The sequence below is a fragment of the Ursus maritimus genome, unplaced genomic scaffold (assembly GCF_017311325.1).
Source record: "Ursus maritimus isolate PB19 unplaced genomic scaffold, ASM1731132v1 scaffold_12, whole genome shotgun sequence".
NCBI lineage: Eukaryota > Metazoa > Chordata > Mammalia > Carnivora > Ursidae > Ursus > Ursus maritimus.
The window spans coordinates 31,070,838-31,092,448 of NW_024423564.1; the positions used below are offsets into that span (position 1 = coordinate 31,070,838).

Sequence of the window (21,611 nt, forward strand, 5' to 3'; positions counted from 1 at the left end):
ATAAATACCAAACTAGGCTGGTTAATAAACAGTGAAAGAAAAAGCAGTTTGCAAATTTATTTTCGTATTTTTCCATTTCTTTCTTGCTCCTTAGGTCAATTTCAGAAAGATCTTCTAGTCGAATTTCATTCTTTATTAAATATTTAGATTCTATACCAAAGGAATTGGGCAATAGAGTTTACTATAAGCCTCTTAAATATCAATTTACACCATGAAGTACACACACACACACACACACACACACACACACACACACTGCATTTGTTAACTGCTTTACCCTTCAGAATACTTGCTTGAGTTTGGTGTTCGGCTATGACTAATTATATATACTTTTAAAAATATACCTATTCACTTTCTAAATTTAAAATGAAAATGCTTTACTTTTACCTTAATTCTTCCTTTCCAGTAGTAGGTACATCAGACAAACTGAAGATTTGAAATAGCTTTTCTATTTCTTTGAGACTTCATCAGAGTAAGAGGAAAACTTAGTATTCCAAACCTAATTTAATGGGACAAATGTGTTTTGCAATCAAACAGACTAGTGGCCAAATCTTAACTGTACTTTAACCTACCTTCCACAAGCTTTAGGTTTCTTGCAGAAATTATGTAAATGGGGATACCACTCTCTAAAACATGGAGATTTGTAAGCATTAGACAAAACAAAAATCATACTGCCTAGCACATGATGTGCATTAAAATGTTCTCTTTTAGAGTAATAAAAATGATTATCTTATTTCAATGAAGTCCTAGTATAAATGTATAAATATTAAGCAAACTATATAATACTATGCTTTTCAATTAAGCTACTCCTTTTACTATTTTATCACCATGTGAGAAGGCGACAGTTCTGTCATTTTCTTCTTTGGAAATACTTTCTTAACTATTTCAATTCAACACGTAAAGAAGAACATTAGTTCATTTTAAAAGTAAATCGACTTTTCCCAGACTTCTGGAAGATCTGCACAGATGTCAAAGTATGATGAAGGCTTTTAAAACTGACACTGGATATTATCTGTCAAAGGCGATTTACAGTTACTACATGTCAGTCTTATGCTTTCCAGCATTCAATAAATTTTTATGGTCAGTTTTATGCTTCTAGAAATTCAATGGATATTTTACTGAGCACATAATATATTCAAAGCAAGAGACAAAGTAGGTCTAAAGTATATGAATTGGCTTAAGAATTAGAGAAATACTGGCTTTTATGCTAAGGCTTTGGAAAGATTTTTATGTATGTTAGGTTGAATCATACGAAAATGCCAATATCTAACTAGCTTTGAACTAAAAAGACAGCAATTTCATATGGTTCTATTGGTAATCAGCACTCTACAATGCCTGATAGTTATATCTTGAACATACAATATTTTAAAATTATGTTAAAAAATTTACAATATTTTCCAATTACGTAATATTTTGTTTTATAAAAAGTAACCATTATTGTTTTGCAAGTCATAGTGGGACCATTATAACAAACTACATCACACATGGATTTCAGAAATAAATAAACCAATCATTATTTTTCCATCACATATTGACGGCTTACTTTACATGTATTAAATGTGGTCACATCCAGTGAAAACACTAAGATTAATCAGGATGCTACCTTTAAAAACCTGTAATTTGATTGAACAGACACAAATAATTATGGTTATGTATCATAATGTTTAAAGTAGTTACAGAATATTCAAAGGAAGATGGGATCAATTTTAGCTGAGGGAATCCAGAAGGGTTTATGGGCTGTTGTTTTTTTTTTTAAGATTTTATTAATTTATTTGACAAGAGAGAGAGAGACAGCCAGCAAGAGAGGGAACACAAGCAGGAGGAGTGGGAGAGGAAGAAGCAGGCTCCCATTGGAGGAGCCTGATGCAGGACTTGATCCCAGGACCCCGGGATCACGCCCTGAACAGAAGGCAGACGCTTGACGACTGAGCCACCCAGGCGCCCCGATGGGCTGTTAATACAGATGAGACTGGACTATATCAAGACTAGAACATTGAGGAGAGTGAAGCTGGGATAGATGGTCAGATACTCTCAAATGAGAAAAAGGTCTGAAAATACTAGGGTGCATTTAAAGAGGTTAATAAGAACCCCATATTTTAATAAATAGCTTAGTTTGTCATCTGAATACATCAATGGAAAACATCTCTTTGATATATCTTACAAAGCCCTCAGATTATTCTGAAAACCAATGGTGCTACTTAGAGCCATGAAATTTACATTCTAATGTTGATGAAGATGATAAAATTGTGCAAATTATAATTTCAGGGGGCGCCTGGGTAGCGCAGTCGTTAAGCGTCTGCCTTCAGCTCAGGGTGTGATCTCAGCGTTCCGGGATCGAGTCCCACATCGGGCTCCTCTGCTGGGAGCCTGCTTCTTCCTCTCCCACTCCCCTGCTGTGTTCCCTCTCTCACTGGCTGTCTCTCTGTCACATAAATAAATAAAATCTTTAAAAAAAAAATTATAATTTCAGGTAGTAGTAATGCAGTGAAAGAGATAAGGAGAGACAGGGGCTGATATTTTACACGGGATAGTAGTAAAGAGCTTGCTGAAGTGTTAGCATCTAGCAGTGACTGTAATGAAGTGAGAGAAAAAAGCCCCATGAAAAGTACTTGAGAGAAGAGACATCTAGGCAGAGACATAGTAAATGCAAAGCCTCTGAGGTAAGAGTGTGCATGGTATGTTCAAGAGATAGCAAAGAAGCTGATATAGCTAGAGTGTAATAGGAGAGAATGAAAGTATTTTAAAGGATAAAATCAGAAGGTAGGCAGGGTAAGTCATGTATGAACTTGCAGAGCCACAATAAGGACTCTGGATTTTGTTCTAAGCATGCCAGAAAGCCAATAGAAGGTTTTGAAAGAAGAGTGTGAAAATGTCTGACTTGGCTTTTAAAAGTACAACTCTGGCTATAATGTGTATTGGGGTAGTAATTTAGTCATACAGAATCCAATAACCATGGTCCTGAAGATGATTTTTATCACCAAACTGAATTCATTACCCCTGTCCCTAAATTTGCTCCCCATTGTGAATTACCTGTCCTTGTGAAGGGCACCACCATTCACCAATCTACCTACTGGTTTAACCAAAGAATCATCTTCAACTCTGCCTTCTTTCCCGCATCAAGACACCACATATTTATTCTACCTAAACAGCTTGACTCTGTCTTCTTTGCTTTCACCGCTGTTACAAGAGGAATGAAGCATGTTCAATCTGGGCTCCTACAAAAGCTTACTTAAACTTGCTGCCTGTATACTTGACCCTTCTCTAATTAATTCTTCAAGTCAGAGAAAGACGAATGTGAACTTTCTAAACTTTAAATCTGATCATGTATTTACTCTGCTAAAATCTTTCAGTAGCTCCATATATCTTATAAGATAGAATCTCAACTGCTTAATTTTGTCCAAAGTACTTTATAATCTGGTTTGTCTTTCAATTATGCTACACCTCTCACTATACCTCACTCACCTAAAGCTTTAGTGGTGGGGAACAGAAAAAAAAAAAAAAAAGTCTTGTTGGAATCACCTGGAAGACTTTTCCCAAAAATAAATGTGCTTTTCTGGAGATTGAGATTTGTTTGCCCTTGAGGGCACGGCTTTCCACTGAAGATTACTGCAACGCTTAAAAGTGTATTCTACCTACCTCAGATTTAGATAAGAAATAAGTTGAGAGTTTCTGCTACAGCCATACAAAAGCAGTTTCATTTCTTAGAATATGACATGCTTTTCAATAGTTCCTTACTCTGTATCTGCTGGGTTTACCCATTATCATCTTCCCTAGAAAGTAATTCCCTTTTAAATTCCAAATCATCCTTCAAATCTCATATTAAGTAATGACTTCTTCTGGCAGTTAAGTGATTCTTAGCCACTGTTTCTAAAGTAACTTGAACATACACTATTATATACTGTAATTATTTACATATGATACCTCCTTTTTGGATAGTGGAGCTTTTGAAAGTGGGATATTATGTTAAGTACCTATTATGTTATAAGGCATTAACTTTATTGCATTTATACTCCAAAGCCCAGCAAAAGAGCTATCAAACTGTTAATTCTTTAACAAACTAATTAATATTCCACATAACTTCAATTTATAATTTTCCCTAATACCATAGAGATACATTTTGACCTAATGAGAGGTTTAAAGATGAGAAATGAAAACAAGACCAAACCTAGACAGAAATAACTAGCAGGTCTCCTCAGAGACTATAGCAGCTGGACCTCTACCTGACCCCTTCTCAAATTAATAAATCCCCTATATTAGGGGGTGGGGGAATGGGATAGACCGGTGATGGGTAGTAAGGAGGGCACGTATTGCATGGTGCACTGGGTGTTATACACAACTAATGAATCATCGAGCCTTACATCGGAAACCGGGGATGTACTGTATGGTGACTAACATAATATAATAAAAAATCATTAAAAAAAAAAAAATAAATAAATCCCCTATATTAAAAATAAACGGCTATTGGGATGCCTGGGTGGCACAGTCAATTGAACATACGACTCTTGGTTTCAGCTCAGATTGTGATCTCAGGGTTGTGGGACTAGCCCCACATCGGGCTCCACACTCAGCACAGAGTCTGATAAAGTTTCTTTCTCCCTCTCCCTTTGCCCCTCCCACCCCACTCACTCACTCTCTCTCAAATAAATAAATAAATCTTAAAAAAAAAAAAGGCTATTGGAAAATTATCTCCTGTTTTAGTAGGATGCCCATAGTTTGGTTCATTTTGGACCTGTGGTTATCATAAATTATCTATTTGTTTTATTTTTGATATTTCCATAAACCTATTCAAATTGGGGGTGGAGTAGGGCATTTACAGACCATTTTGAGAATACAGTGAAACCTCTGGCCTTTCTCATTCATTCATCTATCAACATACACACTCACTTTACCTTCAAAGGGTTCATAAACCTCTCAATCTAATCCATCAACTCTGTATTTAAAAACCTTACTCTAGAGGATGGTAGCAGGGTAAATTTAATTTTTTAAAAAGATTTATTTATTTGAGAGAGAGAACGTGCAGAGAGAGAGTGGGGCAGAGGGAGAGAGAGTCCCAAGCAGACCCTGCTCTTAGGACCTGAGCCGAAACCAAGAGTCAGTGACGCAACCGACTACACCACCCATGCGCTCCTGAATAAACTTAATTTTAGAAAACCCAGCATAATATGATGTAGTCACAGTTCCAAGAATGTAGTCTTTGCCTTAAAACAAAAAAGTCCAAAATAACATTTGATAAAAATGAAAAATGTTCAAAACTAAAGGTCAACACTAAAAATAATAACACAGAAAAAAACTCTACCACCCCATGAATGTTCAAAGTTAATAAGATATGCTATTAAATATCATATAAGTAACATATCAAGTAGAAACAAATATATTTCTCTAAGAATAATTTAAAAATTCATTTGAAATATGGCATATAATCCAATTTTCATTATTAAGCTTAAAAAAATCTTACTTATTAACATATACATATTTCTCTCTTTTCAGCATCTTCCCAGATTTCTTTAGTTGGGTAGGCAGGGTAGGGTGCATAGCTTCAAGTTAAAATTCTATCCCCACCCCCCATTTCAAATTCTTAAATAAAACAAAACAAAATCAAAATACAACCTAGTAAATTTATTCTGAAATTACTTAGGAAGTATCTATTAAAATATGAAAGAAACATTAATTTGCAGAGGCAAGATCTTTGAATTAGTTGAGAATACCAAGGTAAATTTTATAAGTCCACCTTTCTAAGACTTTTTGGAAATTAAATTATAGAACCTTAGATTGGAAAGAACCTTTAAAATAATCTGGTTCAGTGGCTCCCAACATTTTCTCTTCTACATTATACCACAGAACAAGGACACATTCCTATTAGTAACAACTGCTCCCCATAAAATGATTTTTAATTACAAGTTATAAGCCCATTCCAGATTCCCCAAGAACCCACAGCTCTACTCCAAACAATCACTACCATTAGAATGTTCTGTCTTTCCATTTGTCTTCTCCTAAAAAACTGTCTGTAGTGATGGAAAACTCTTAAGAGTTTAAATTTTTAAAAAATAACCTTTTTGTTTTAGGCCAATTTTAGATTCACAGGAAAGTTGCAAATATGGAGAGTTCCTATGTACCCTCTACTCATATAGCTAAATATTTTCTCGATTGGTTTTGGCAGGAGTAAGCAATTTTAAAAATATCATTATTATTTTTTTTAAAGATTTTATTTATTTATGTGACAGAGAGACAGCCAGCAAGAGAGGGAACACAGCAGGGGAGTGGGAGAGGAAGAAGCAGGCTCCCAGTGGAGGATCCCGATGTGGGACTTGATCCCGGAACGCCAGGATCATGCCCTGAGCCGAAGGCAGATGCTTAACGACTGCGCTACCCAGGCGCCCCAAAAATATTATTTTTTAATAAAGATTTTATTTATGTATTTGTGAGACAGAGAGAGAGAGAGAACGTGTTCACAAGCAGGGGGAGCAGCAGGTAGAAGGAGAAGCAGGCTTCCTGCTGAGAAAGAAGCCTGATGTGGGTCTCAATTCCAGGACCCTGGGATCATGACCTGAGGTGAAGGCAGATGCTTAACTGACTGAGCCACCCAGGCGCCCCTAAAAAATATTATTTTAAAAACTATTTGTTTCTAATTTGTTTTATTGATAATACTTTCAAATTTGAAGGCTAAAATGGTCTTAAAAATCATAATACAGTGCTTAAACAGCAAAATCACAGCACAATAATGCAAAAACTGTGGTACTACACAGACCATGAAAACGATACTTGTTTACAGTCTAAGAGCTTAAAGAAGAAGGCAGAGCAACTTGTTTGACCTCAGCTGTGAGCATGCACATCAGACAACTCACATTTTTCAGCCCTCTGTGCATGTCCACAAATGACTGTGAAAGTGCCACAAGTACTGATGCTGGGTTTATAAATAAATTTTATCAGATAGGTGAATTCACACATATGGAATCTGCAAATAATGAGGACTGACTGTATACACTTACATTTATAGTACTTACCTTTGAAGATCCATTTGAATACATCTGTATCATGTTCTCTGCACCTTGTTTTACTTTAAGTTCTATATCCAGTTGTTTTTGTAAGGCCATCAATCTATTATTGCTAGTGGAACAACGAGGGTCACTGCTGGGAGTATCTGGAGTCCTTGGGCAATCTGTAAATTAAATAGTATGTTAAAATCACTTACTAGGACCAACTGCTGCTTAAAATTAGAAGTTAATATTCTCAAAGAATAAAGAATTACAGGGTTTGAGATGAGCTTAAAGTCACCTAAATGGAATCTCCTTATGCTTACAGATAATACAAGAATTCAAGCCAAGAAAATGTTCAAGTAGAGTTGCAGGATCATCTGCCAGGGATACACTGAGTCTGAAACTGAATTAGATCATTGCCCCAAGTTTTCCCAACACTATCGTGTTTAAATTAAATAAAATAATTTGACTCATCTATTCAACAACTGAACTAAATCTTCACTCATACCTGAATGGTTCGAGAAGAAAGCATATTTAAACATTATACAGATTCCTCTAATGTAATTCTTTGTAAATAGAATATAATGCCAACATTCTTCATAGTAATAACCTAAACATACACATTAAGGAGTTCACGTTTTGTTTTCTACTAGGAGGATGTTCAGTCACAATGGAAAGTGTTTCAAGGATACTGACTGATTGATACCACATTGCTGATAGGGAAATATCTAACACCTCATGTCCATGGTTTCTCATAAAGCATACAGTGGTGCTTCTATTTTAAAATAAAAACAAAAACTTGGAACAAAACCTTCTAATTATTTTGGGTAATCCATTATTGTTGAAATACTTCTACTAATTTTACCACATAACTAAAATTCTTCATATTGAAGTTCATCATTTTGTGTTTTATCTACCCTAGGTCCCTTGCTTATAAAAAAAACAACCTAGAAGACTAGGGTACTAGACCTGATTTAGTTATAAATAACTTGGCAATCACTGGAAAATTGTTTAAACTGCAAGTTACTTAGACTTCACGCTTCAGGGTTAAGTGCAATAAAAGATGGTACGACCAATTGATTTTAATGAATGTTTTACATTTGGCTTTATATTCGTTTAAAAAAAATTCATGAGTTTATAAACAACTCAACATAATTTGTTAATTAACTTGCAAAAATACAGGTCTTATGCTAGACAGGGATATAAAATACCATTTTATCATTTATATACTATGTTACAAAGTGTAAGTGCTCTATAAACTCATCAATCCTCATAAACAGCCCTATAATGAGTACTGCACCCGTATTATAGAGAAAGAAAACTAGGGCACAGAGTGGTTAAGGAACTGGCCCAAGGTCAGATATCTAGCAAGTCAGTTCCATACCAAAGTCTACCTTACTAATTGCTGTGCTATGCTGCCTTTTTACCATTTAAAAACCTTGTAAAAAGGGGCGCCTGGGTGGCTCAGTCATTAAGCGTCTGCCTTCAGCTCAGGGCGTGATCCCGGCGTTCTGGGATCGAGCCCCACATCAGGCTCCTCCACTGGCAGCCTGCTTCTTCCTGTCCCACTCCCCCTACTTGTGTTCCCTCTCTCGCTGCCTGTCTCTCTGTCAAATAAATAAATAAAATCTTTAAAAAAAAAAAACCTTGCAAGCAACTATACTAGATTCTGCATGTATGCACACTTACACATTATAACAGTATAATTATACACACACATATATATATGTATGCATATTAATCCTTAAAATAACTTTTTGAGACAGATATTATCCACATTTTACACATCAGGAAACAGGCAAAGTCACACAGTTACTAGCTGAGATTCAAATCCAAGAAAGGTTTCTATTGTAACTGAATTTCCCACATTATAAATGAGCTTCTCTGAAAGCTGATTTTATAGATGACATATTCTTATTAAAAAAAACTAATATAAGTATAGACGACTTTTCAGATCAGGCTCAAAAAAGAACTACTTAACATACTGTTATGGACAGAATGTTTATGTCCCCAAATGCATATGTTGAAGCCCTAAATGTGATGGTACTCCCAGAGGTGAGCCCTCTGGGAAGTAATTAGATCAAGAGGATGGTCTCTCTCTGTCATGTAAGGATACAGAGAAAACATGCTGTCTGCAAACCAGGAAGAGGTCTGTTACCAGAACTCTGACCCTGCTGGCACCTTGATCTCAGAGTTCCCAGCCTCCAGAACTGTGAGAAATAAATGTCTGTTATTTAAGCCACCCAAAATATGGTATTTTGTTGAAGTAGCCTGAACTAAGACGTATGTATCATGATGGTTAAGAGTACCTAGGTTTGAATCTCAGTTTTGGAATTGAAATTTAGTATAAACAGTATAATACGGGGTAAACTACTTAATAGCTCTATGCCTCATTGTCATTATTGTTAAACAGTAAAAATAGCACCAAGCTCACAGGGTTATTGTGATTTAATAAATTACATGTTAAAGAGCTTAGAAAAGGGCATGGTGCATAGTAAATATTCAATAAACATTTAGTAGTAGTCATTGTATGAAGTGTAAGCATATTTCCTGTTGAGTCCATAAATGAATTGCACATCATAGTAATGACTAAAAAGTTAGGTCTATTCCGATCTTGTGAACAGTCAGGTTTTCTTCCTTCCTTCCTTTTTTTTTTTTAACATAAATGATACAAGACTCTTATAAGAAATTGAAATCACATAAAATTTGGCATATAATTTATAGTAAGCATATTTAAAAAAAAAAAAGAACTGGGATGCATTCACAGATGGCTCTCAGTTCAGAAAAGTGTAGAAATGTGTTTTCTGTAAAACAGCTGATCATGTTTAGCCTAGGGCGAGAAAGAGAAATGATTCTTGCCTAAATATTTAAATATTTGCCTATGAAAGAAGCTATCCACTTTCTATTTCCCCACAGGGTGAAGAATTAGAACAAATAGATAAAAGTAGTGAGGATAAAAATTTTTACACAAAATAAAGAGAATTTCCTTACATTTTAAGTTATCTAACAATGAAATAGATTCCTTAAAATGTAATAAGATCCCTTGTCTCTAGAAGCATTTACATAAGAGCTAGATTATAATCTGTTAAAGAAGCTACATAAGAAATTCTTGCACGTTAAAACAGGTTGTACTAAGCCACTGAAAGATATATGGATTCTAATAGTCTGTGAATTTGTAATAATATTATAAAATCTAACACTATTTTTATGGAAAAGTATGTCCTCAGTTTTAATAAGGATTATAAGAACATAAGAAATAACATAATGATTAGGAGTCCAGGCTCTGGAGGTCAGAATGCCTGGGTTAAAATCCTGTGGTTACTGCTTATTGGTGTGGTCTTGATCATATACTTATTTCACATCTCTGTGTTGCAGTTTCCTCAGTCACAAATTGGGGGTTATTGTGAAGATAAAGCCTATATAGTGCTTAAGCCAATGTTTAGGGCTCAATAAAACTACATGTCAGGGCACAGTTAAGTAGCTGGTATTTCTGCTCGTTTCATTTTCAAAGGAACTCACAAAGGTTTGTAATACACAACCTCGCTTTACAAATAAAGACAACTAAAACTTAGAGAGATCAAGTAATTTGCAAAGTCACAAAAGTGTATGCCAAGGCAGAAGTTTAACCTTAGATATGTCTAGTTTTATAAAGCCCACTTTTTACTCATTTAGAAATAAGAGAAACACTTTGCTATCCTTAGAGTTTGCCTATTTTTCCTTTTGACAAATTACTTTTCTTCTATCCAATTTCCTTTCTTATAGGTTATGGTAAATTACAGCATTATTAAACATATGGTTGCCAGTATATTTGTTAAACACTTTTCTTCATGGTGAAACATATTTCAAAAAAGGGGTAACTGAACTCCCCATTAATGTTCGTCTCTTCTTTCAAAAAAGGCAAATTTTAAAAATTCTGTAAGATGAAATTATTTTTCCACTCTAAGAAGAGCAAATGTTGAAGCTATTCTTAAGAACATACTTTGCCACTTAAAAAAAACTATACCCCATGATTAAGACTCATGTCAAATCTCCATTTGCTACATCTATTTGCTGTAACTACCAAACCAGCTTGGGGGGAGGGGGAGGGATTACAGGAATTATTTGAACTTCTAACCTTCTAAACATTATCATACAATTTGAAATATAATATGTTATACAAAATTCAGTAACAAGGTTTTAATATGCTTGTATATTAGATCAAAAAGGTCCCAAATAAAGTCCCATTTTCATAGCTAGGCATTAAAAGCTTTATGCTGACTAGCTAAGCTAACTTTCCATTACTGTTTTTTGTCAAATTTAATGTTTGCTTTAAAAAAAAAGTTTTTCTATCCCCCAAATGCAATGTACTTGTCTTCCTCCATACCACTGTTAACTCAGCTTAGGCATTACTTTTTTCTTCCCTAACCATTTCCCAATCTGATCAGGTGCCCTTTCTAATATGTCTTCAAACTATATTTTCTTCCCTCCATTAAAATACATATTATACAGTATTACAATGATCTATTTTCATGTCTGTTTTCCCTCCAAGACTACAAGTACCTTGATTTAACTATTTTAATGGATTAGTTTAACAGCAAATTAGACACAGAAAAATAGCAGACTAGTACTGAAAAATAAATGAGGTGGAGGGAATAGAAAATGAAAGATTAAAAGGCACAGAGGGAAAAAAAAAAAATCTACCTTATTGTGTTTCAGAAGAAAAAAAGAAAAAGGATTCAAAGACATTACGTGAAGAGAAAATGACAAATTTTTCAGAACTTATAAAATATACCAATCCATGAATTCAAGCTATCCAAAAAGTTCTGCACAGCAAAAAAACAATCAAGAAAATGAAACGCAATATACAGAATGGGAGAAAATATTTGCAAGGCATCTATCTGATAAGGGGTTAATACCCAAAGTATATAAAGAACCCACACAACTCAAGCAAAAAAAGAAAAAAATCTGATTAAAAAATGGGCAGAGGAACTAAATAAACATTTTTTCAAAAGAAGACATTAAATCCTCAAGGAGACAAGAGGCAACAAGTGTCCTTGAAGGCTGTGGAGATACAGGAACCCATGTATACTGTTGGTGGGAATGTAAACTGGTTTAGCAATTATGGAAAAACAGTATGAAGGTTCCTCAAAAAATTAAAAATAGAACTACCACATGATTCAGCAATCCCACTCCTGGGTATATATTTAAAGGAAATAAAACCATATCTAAGAGATATATGCACTCCCATGTTTATTGAAGCATTTACTCACAATAGTCAAGATCTGAAAATAACCTAAAGATCCATCAATAGTAGTATGGATAAAGATGTGGGGTGTGTGCGTATATATGTATGTATGTACACACACACACACAATGGAATATTTATTATTCAGCCATTTGTGACATGGATCTTGAGGGCATAATGCTAAGTGAGGTAGTCAGACCCAGAAAGACAAATACTGTATGGCATCACTTACATGTGGAATCTAAAAAAGCTGAGATATCATAAAACAGAATGTAGAATGATAGTTACCAGATGATGGGAGGTGGGAAAATGGAAGATGCGTTGTTTAAGGATACAAACTTGGAACTGATAAATAAATACGTCCTAGAGATCTAAAGCACAGCAGAGTGATTATAAACAACAATGCTGTATTATAAACATCAGAGGTACTAAGAGACTAATCTTAATTGTTCCCACCACAAAAAAGATGACAATGATGTGACTTGATAAAGGTGTCAGCTAATGCTATAGCAGTAATCATATTGCAATATATAAATGTGTCAAACCAACATGTTGTAACCTTAAACTTATACAATGTTACATGTCAATTATATATCAAGAAAAATAAATTAAAAAAATTTTAATACAGAAAATGCAGTTAAGCAATACTGACAGGATATTCGTAACCCTGAAAACATATATTAGGAAAGAGAATAAAGTTCTAAGCTTCTGTCTCAAGTTAGTTTAAAAAAAATAGCCAAATCATTTCAAAGAGAACAGAAGAAAGTAAGTACTAAAGATCAGGGCAGAGATTAACAAAATAAAATCAAATACACGAAAGAAAGGATCAGTAAAGTTTCGTGGGTTTTTGTTTTGTTTTGTTTTTGTGATTTTTTTGGGAAGCGGCAGAATAATAACAAGAGAAATCTCAGAAAAGTGGTCAAGGAAGAAAAATGGAGAACATACCAATATGAGGAATGAAAAAGGGAATGTTACTACAGATATATGCTGACTTTAAATGTGTAACATAGATATTATAAATTATGTCATTAAATTTGAAAATTATATTAAATGGAGAACATCTTAAGAAATTAATTTCACCAAAAGTAATTTTTTAAAAAGATAATTAGCTGTAAAATTTAAAGTACTGGGGCACCTGTGTGGCTTAGTAGGTTCAACATGCGACTCTTGATTTCCTCTCAGGTCATGATCTCAGGGTTGTGAAATCCATGCTGGGCATGGAGCCTACTTAAGATTCTCTCTCTCCCTCTATCTCTCCCTCCCCCCCACTCTAAAAAAACAGAAAAAAAAAAAAAACGAAAAAAACAAAAAAACAAAGTGCTATGAGACACCTAAAAGAAACTAAAGAGAAAATATTTGTAATCTGTAAAGGCTAACTTCATACTCCATGCTCAATCTCCTCTCTTGCTTAAAATAAGAAGCAAGTTTAGGGTGAAAACAAAATCTCTCAGGCTCACTTGCAGAAGGCAGTATATGGTGTATATGACCCAATTCCAGGGCAGATATGAGTAGACATCTGTTGCTTTGTTTTTCTGACAATGCTTTTGCTTTTTTGATTAAGGGACTTGATAAGCTCTCATCATCCTGGTGGAATAAAGCTTGGATTTTAATAAGAGCCCAAGAAAAGGCTGTGGGGGAAACCTACAAAATGGGCAATGAAATCAGAAAAAAACTAATTAAAGACAGACAGCTAATAAGGTGCCATCCATAATGGCTGAATTATGTGTTGACTTGTCTTTGGCTTGGGATGACTGTGGGAAAGGAGAATGGACATCTTTTAAAAATTCCTACTGTTCTCATCTAGGTTTGACACAGGAAATCACACTATCTACATGGTTCCCAAAATTTATTTTAATAGGCCCCAGGTTGATAATGCTTCCAGGAATCTTACCAAAAGAAATGCAAAGCAAATCCTCTTTGAAAAAATTCAGACCTAGAGATGCACCTGGGTGGCACAGTCAGTTGGACAACCTCTTGGTTTTGCCTCAGGTTGTGATCTGAGGGTCATGGGATTGGGCCCATGTCAGGCTCTGTGCTCAGCGCAGTCTGTTTGAGATTCTCTCTCCCTCCCCCTGCTCCTCCCACTTGTGTGTTCTAAAATCAATCAAAAAATTCAGACCTAAAAGAATTCCCACAGATAAAGTTCCAGTGAAAATATGCACACAACTAGAAATCACAAAGCTCAGGTAGAAAAAAATTCACCCTGAGTGAGAAAAAAGCTACATGAGTAGCATGGCAAAAATTTCACTTATTGTCATTATGTTATACTGAATGTGAGAAAGTATATTTAATATGTAAAACTAAATACAAAGGGTATCAAAAGAATGACCAAGACAAGAGACTATCAAGAATCACCAAGACTAAACAAAACAGAACTTCTAGTAGAAAGAAAATATGTAGGAAGATAGGTAGGAGAAGAAAGGGAAGAAGAAAGGGGGGGTCAACAGAAGGGGGAATGAACCACGAGAGACTATGGACTCTGGGAAACAAACTGAGGGCTTCGGTGGGGGGGGGGGGATAGGATAGGCTGGTGATGGGTATTAAGTAGGGCACGTATTGCATGGCACACTGGGTGTTATATGCAAGTAATGCATCATGGCACTTTACATCAAAAACTAGGGATGTACTGTATGGTGACTAACATATTAAAAAATATTATTAAAAAAAGAAAATATGTAATAGAAATTAGAAATACAATATATGTGCTCAATACAGAGGTAGAAAAGAGTATTAGAGAAATGGAGAAAGATCTGAAGAAATTATCATGCATCTAATTGGAGTTCCAAAATGAAAGAGTAGAGGGAATAAAAGATGTGCAATATTCAAAAAAATCAAACAAACAAAAACCCAACAAAACAAAACCAGGGGCTAATTTCCCATAATTGATGAAATATGCAGATTCAGGAAAGTAGAAAAAAAATAAAAGGATAAAAATGTGGGTAATTAAAAACCAATGACTATATAAAATAATAATTAGATCTAATTTGTGGAACTGAAGATAAAATGACAGAACTAGAATATGGACAATGGCATATAAATTAAGTGGAGTTAAGCAGACCAGAGTTATAGTATTCTAAGTCTGTTGTGTGGTATGGGAAGAGGGAACACCATTCAGAGTCTAGTTAATAACAGAAACCATACTAGATACTTTGAACAAAGGGAATTTCACACAGAGAACTGATTACATCATATGTATCCAGGTATTATACAAAATTGTAACAAAATTAAAGAGCTCAGTTGTCAGGTGTACTGCTTTGGAAGTCATCAGAAAATATGATGTGGCTAAAATGTCCATAGGGTTGAGATTTTCCAGAGCCAGAATAATGAGTAAAAACTGCATTTGTTAGTTTTGCCAACATTGTGTAGAGCAACAGATATACTGTTTTTGGTGCTTTTAGTAATTTTTCTAAAACTACAACTGAGTAGTTGGATTCCAAGATGAATGAGAGTTCTAGAACATAGGAACAATCCAGCTTAAAAGGCTCCTGATTACTTAAGTCCAGCCTTAAACTGGTTCCTTGATTCTTTTGGATGTATACAGTAATGTAGCTGACCCTGGGTCTTCCCAGGCCCAAGAAAGCTTCCTCAGACTTTACTTACCTCCAACAAGAGGTTTCATGTTCAGAATTAGAAGAGTTTAGGTGCTCATAATTGACCTTTCATCAAGTTATTAAAACACCTTATTCACAAAACACCTGAGAAAGGGCATATACAGTCCATCCTCCAGGTTATACAAACGAGAAAAACAAGTCCCGGAGGGGATGCAAGTGGTATATAACCATAAAACTAAATAATGGTCCAGCCTGGACTAGATCTCAGATCATATAATCTTTGATCTTTATTTTATAAGCAGCTTACTCCCAGCGCTCAACATTCAGGAAATGGTACTTGTACAGCCAAGATGTCTGCTTATGAACAAGGGCTATTTATTTACTGCATTAAAAAAAAATACAAAAGGAAATATAGCTGAAGTAAATCTAGCCACATTTAAATTAATCAAAATAATATGCTGAGGCACTAGCTTACTATTTATGTCCTCCACAAATTTCCATCTAAAGTCTTAGCTACTGTTCACTTGCCAACATTCAGGTTTTCACCTGGTACTTATAAATTGATAATTTAAGAATAAACTGCTCCCAGGATGCCTGGGTGGCTCAGTCAGTTAAGCGTCTGCCTTTGGCTCAGGTCATGGTCCTGGGATAGAGTCCCGCATCAGGCTCCTTGCTCAGCAAAGAGTCTGCTTCTCCCTCTGCCTGCTCTGCCTGCCACTTCCCCTGCTTGTTCTCTCTCTCCCCTTCTCTCTCTGACAAATAAATAAATAAAATCTTAAAAAAAAAAAAAAAAAAACTGCTCCAGAATCTTGCCATGTGTTACAGTTTTATTAACTGTTTATATTCCCCCCCCCCCAAATTGAGCTTTTGTGTTTAAACAGATATGCTTACCCTTATATAGCCATCTGAACCTGCTCAGACTATAACAAATGCTCACTTATTATTCATGGATGCTTAATCAGTTATTTTGTGTATTCAGGATGACCTTTGGCATAGGTCATCAACTAAAGTAACATTGCTGAGATCTTCTATAACTAGTACAACCTCAGGTTTAGCTTAATATTTTACAAAAATAGCACAGGTAAGATTGTGAGCTGTAACATTATTTAAGGTTAAATAAGCAACTTAGGAATTAAAAATTTCCAAATTGCTTGTACCTATTACATCTTAATGTTTGAAAACTGCACATTTATTCCCTGGTAGAGAAGACTTCTTTATTCTGTACGTAACTCTGTACCTAGGGCATGCACAGTTCTTTAATAAATTCTCTTAAAGATGGTGCTACTTTATTTTTCTTCTTTCCTACCTCTGATTATAATAATGTGTATCATTAACCACTATACACCTGTTATACTGGTTAAAAAATATACTAACAATACCAAGTGCTGGAGAGGATGTGGAACAACTAGAGCTCTCATGTATTCCTGATGAGAATGAAAAATGATACAGCCACTCTCAAAAACATTTTGAGACTTTTAATTTTCTTTTTTTTATTTAAAGTTTTTATTTAAATTCTAATTAGTTATCATTATGGTAAAATTGGTTTCAGGCACAGGATTTAATGATTCATCACTTACATATAACACTCAATGCCCATCATAACAAGCACCCTCCTTAATACCCATCACGCATTTAGTCCATCCCCAGCCCACCTCCCTCCATCAACTGTTTGTTCTATAGTTAAGAGTCTCTTATGGTTTGCTCCCCTCTCTCTCTTTTCCCTTCATCTATGTCCATCTGTTTTGTTTCTTACAATGTTAGACATACTCTAACATATGACTTAGCAATCACACTCCTAAGTATTCACTACAGTGAACTAAAAACATGTTCACACAAAAACCTGTTAATAGGTAGTTATTGCAGCTTTACTAATAATTGACAAAAACTAGAAAAACCACCTTAAAGTTCTTGGTTAATGGATGAACAAGTTGTGGTAACACAGAGAACTGATTACATCATATGTATCCAGGTATTATACAAAATTGTGACAAAATTAAAGAGCTCAGTAGTCAGGTGTACTGCTTTGGAAGTCATCAGAAAATATGATGTGGCTAAAATGTCCCTAGGGTTGAGATTTTCCAGAGCCTATTTAACAGACTTACTACTCAGCAGTAAAAAAGAATGAACTATTGATAAATGCAAAAATATGGATGAATCTTGAAATGCAATTCTCTGAAAGCATTCAATCTCAAAAGATTACATACTTTATGATTTCATTTATATGACATTCTTGAAAAGCAAACAATTGTGACAGAGAATGGACCAGCAGTTGACAGGGGATATGGAATGGGGAGAGGGTATGACTACAAAGAAACAGCCCTGTTCCTTTTTCTAATTGTGGTGGTTAGATAAACCTGGTGTATATTAAAATTTATGAAATGGTTTACCAAGAAAGGATCAATTTTACTGTGTATTAGCTTTTTTAAAAAAGTGTATCATCAAAGAATTTAAGTGTTAGGAATCTATGAATCATGTAACCTCATGACTTGAAAGATGAGGAAACAAATCCAGGGGTGTTCAAAGTGACTTGCTAATTAAAGATCACAATTATTCAATGGCAATCCTCTCATTAAGAATTCAAAGCTTAATATAAACTATGTTTACCTCAAAACAAGAAATTCAGTCAGAAATAAAAAATATGTGGAATTACATAATAAAACAGGCCACAGATTTCACATTGTGTTTTAATATATATAAAATTCAACTACAATTGCTATGCCAAATTTAGATGGACAGGCCAAGAGTACAAAAAATTAAATTCTTACTTCTATTCAAGAAAGACTTCATAAACTGCACCTTAGTCATTAAGAAAGAAAACTCCTTCAATATAGTTATTATCTCCAGAATTTAGCGGAATTTCTAAGGTTAACTCTAAAAAATTCCAATATTATTAGTTGTTTACTAAATCAATATTTCCCTTCTGAATATTCTAGATATTAAAGAAAATATCCACTACTTCAAAAGGTAAAAATCAGTCTAAGTTTGGTGGAACATGAGAAAATAGAAATAGGAAGAGGTATAAGAAAAGGAAATAAGATGTACTCAGCTATCAAAAAGAACGATTTCTCAACATTTGCTGCAACATGGACGGCACTGAAGGAGATAATGCTAAGTGAAATAAGTCAAGCAGAGAAAGACAATTATCATATGGTTTCTCTCATCTATGGAACATAAGAAGTAGGAAGATCAGTAGGAGAAGAAAGGGATAAAGAAAGGGGGGTAATCAGAAGGGGGAATGAAGCATGAGAGACTATGGACTCTGAGAAACAAACTGAGGGCTTCAGAGGGGAGGGGGGTGGGGAATGGGATAGGCTGGTGATGGGTATTAAGGAGGGCACGTATTGCATGGTGCACTGGGTGTTATATGCAACTAATGAATCAAAGAACTTTACATCAAAAAAAATTTTTAAAAAAGATGTGGTCCATATATACAGTGGAATATTACTCAGCCATCAAAAAGAATGATTTCTCAACATTTGCTGCAACATGGACGGGACTGGAGGAGATAATGCTAAGCGAAATAAGTCAAGCAGAGAAAGACAATTATCATATGGTTTCTCTCATCTATGGAACAGATGGAACAGAAGAAGTAGGAAGATCGGTAGGAGAAGAAAGGGAAGAAGAAGGGGGGGCAAACAGAAGGGGGAATGAACCATGAGAAAACTATGGACTCTGAGAAACAAACTGAGGGCTTCAGAGGGGAGGGGGGTGGGGGAATGGGATAGGCTGGTGATGGGTATTAAGGAGGGCACGTATTGCTTGGTGCACTGGGTGTTATACGCAAGTAATGAATCATGGAACTTTACATCAAAAACTAGGGATGTACTGTATGGTGACTAACATAATAAGAAAAATATTATTATTAAAAAAAAGAAAAGGAAATAAGATGAAAACAGAGTGGCTTGTACTATACAAATTACTAGCTATACTTAATAAAATATGAGACATGTTCTTCCCCTCCTCTTTAGGGATGATACACAAAAGTTTAATATTCAGGATACTGGTTCTTTCCCAAATATTTCCGTTTGGAGTCTCAGCTATCAGCTAAGACTTAGATTACCGCTTCACTCTACAGAGATCCAATAATCTTTTTCGTAAGGTGCATTTAGCCTCATCTAACCATATCTTCGTAATTTCTATGTGGGATGATAATAATACCGATGAGACTATCTTAAAGTATACGGAAAGTAAACAGGGCATAGGCATGAAGAAAACATCAAAAAAATTAATTTCTTGCTACTCTTAAGAATAAATGAACACTCATATATTCCACCAATAACAGTCCCAAATGATCAGATCTTGATATCATAATATGCAACATTTCAGAGAGTTTTAAAAGTCTTCAAGTTTATCTGATAAAAATCCTTATTTCACAAATAAGAAACTAAAGATTAATAGAGTTAATTATTACAAAGGTGAATTAAGAGGTCTCCTAACTATTTACATAGTAATTATTCATACAACGTAGACTTAAATTTTGTCCCTCTTTCTTGAGTCATTCTGCTTGCATACCCCCAAGATGAGAGAAATTACCTAAACACTTCTGTTATTAACCCACATACTTTGGAGACTAAAGTATCCATTTTTTAACAAATGGATACACCCAGGTAACTGTCACCACAACCAGGGGACCCTGGACATTTCCATCACTTCAGTGGTGCTCTTGTATACATTAATTCTCAATCTCCAGTCTGCATCCCTGGCTTTAGGCAACCACTGTATAGGTGTCTACCTAGTATAGGTTTGTCTTTCCTCGAGTTTCATATAAAAAAATGACCTGGAGGCCCTACTAACAAATTCTTTTCCTTTCTTGAAAGCCAATTTGGATATCATTGTGAAATGTTTCCTGGCTTCCTCTGATTATCTTTCTTTGTTCTACTTTGTACATTCACTGTTGTATCATATTGCCTCGTAATTTACTTCTATACATGTTTAAATCACTTACTAAACCACATGCTCCTTGAGGGTAAGGACATGTTTTTATTCACCTGTTTTCAAGGCTTATCATAGAGCCTAGAACATAGTAGCTGTTTAGTTGTATATCTCAAAAAAAAGAAAAAGAAACCAAATAAAAATCTTGTATAAGTTCTTATAATTAGTACCAAAATAGACTTTATCAGAGTACTTTAAAAATTTAACAACTTGGGAAACAAAGCCTGGAGTAAAAGTTTTAAGTTAAATCAGAAATCTTCTTTTTTTTTTTTTTTTTTTTTTTAAAGATTTTATTTATTTATTTGACAGAGAGAGAGACAGCCAGCGAGAGAGGGAACACAAGCAGGGGGAGTGGGAGAGGAAGAAGCAGGCTCATAGCGGAGGAGCCTGATGTGGGACTCGATCCCGGAACGCCGGGATCACGCCCTGAGCCGAAGGCAGACGCTTAACCGCTGTGCCACCCAGGTGCCCCTAAATCAGAAATCTTCTTTACTGATCTTTGTTTCTTTGTTTCCTTCCTTCCTTCCTTCCTTCCTTCCTTCCTTCCTTCCTTCCTTCCTTCCTTCCTTCCTTCCCTTCCCTTCCCTTCCCTTCCTTCCCTTCCCTTCCTTCCCTTCCTTCCCTTCCTTTTAGAACGTGCAAGCCAGCCTTGGCGGGGGGGGGGGTGGTTAGAGCAAAGGGAGATGGGGAGAGAAAATCTAAGGCAGGCTCCAAGCCAGCACAGAGCCCAATGCCGGACTCAAACTCACAGCCCTGAGATCATGACCTTAGCCAAAATCAAGAGTCAGACGCTTTACTGACTGAGCCACCCTGGCGCCCCTTTGCTATCATTTTTAATACTGAATTTTCAGATAATTGCAGGGCAAATGTTATATGAAATGTAACTTTCTACCGTAACTTCTTAATGCTTACGTTTGTGTGGAATAAATC

At 35.3% G+C, this 21,611-nt stretch overlaps 1 protein-coding gene across 2 annotated transcripts in view; it reads right to left on the reverse strand.

The window, feature by feature from the left end:
• PKN2 (protein kinase N2) overlaps positions 1 to 21,611 on the reverse strand; it is a 133,134-nt gene that overhangs the window by 61,490 nt on the left and 50,033 nt on the right. For both annotated transcript variants that reach the window (XM_040627072.1, XM_040627071.1), the window contains exon 3: positions 7,002 to 7,156. In XM_040627072.1, coding sequence (XP_040483006.1) covers positions 7,002 to 7,156 — 155 coding nt within the window. The remainder of the gene's footprint in view (positions 1 to 7,001; positions 7,157 to 21,611) is intronic.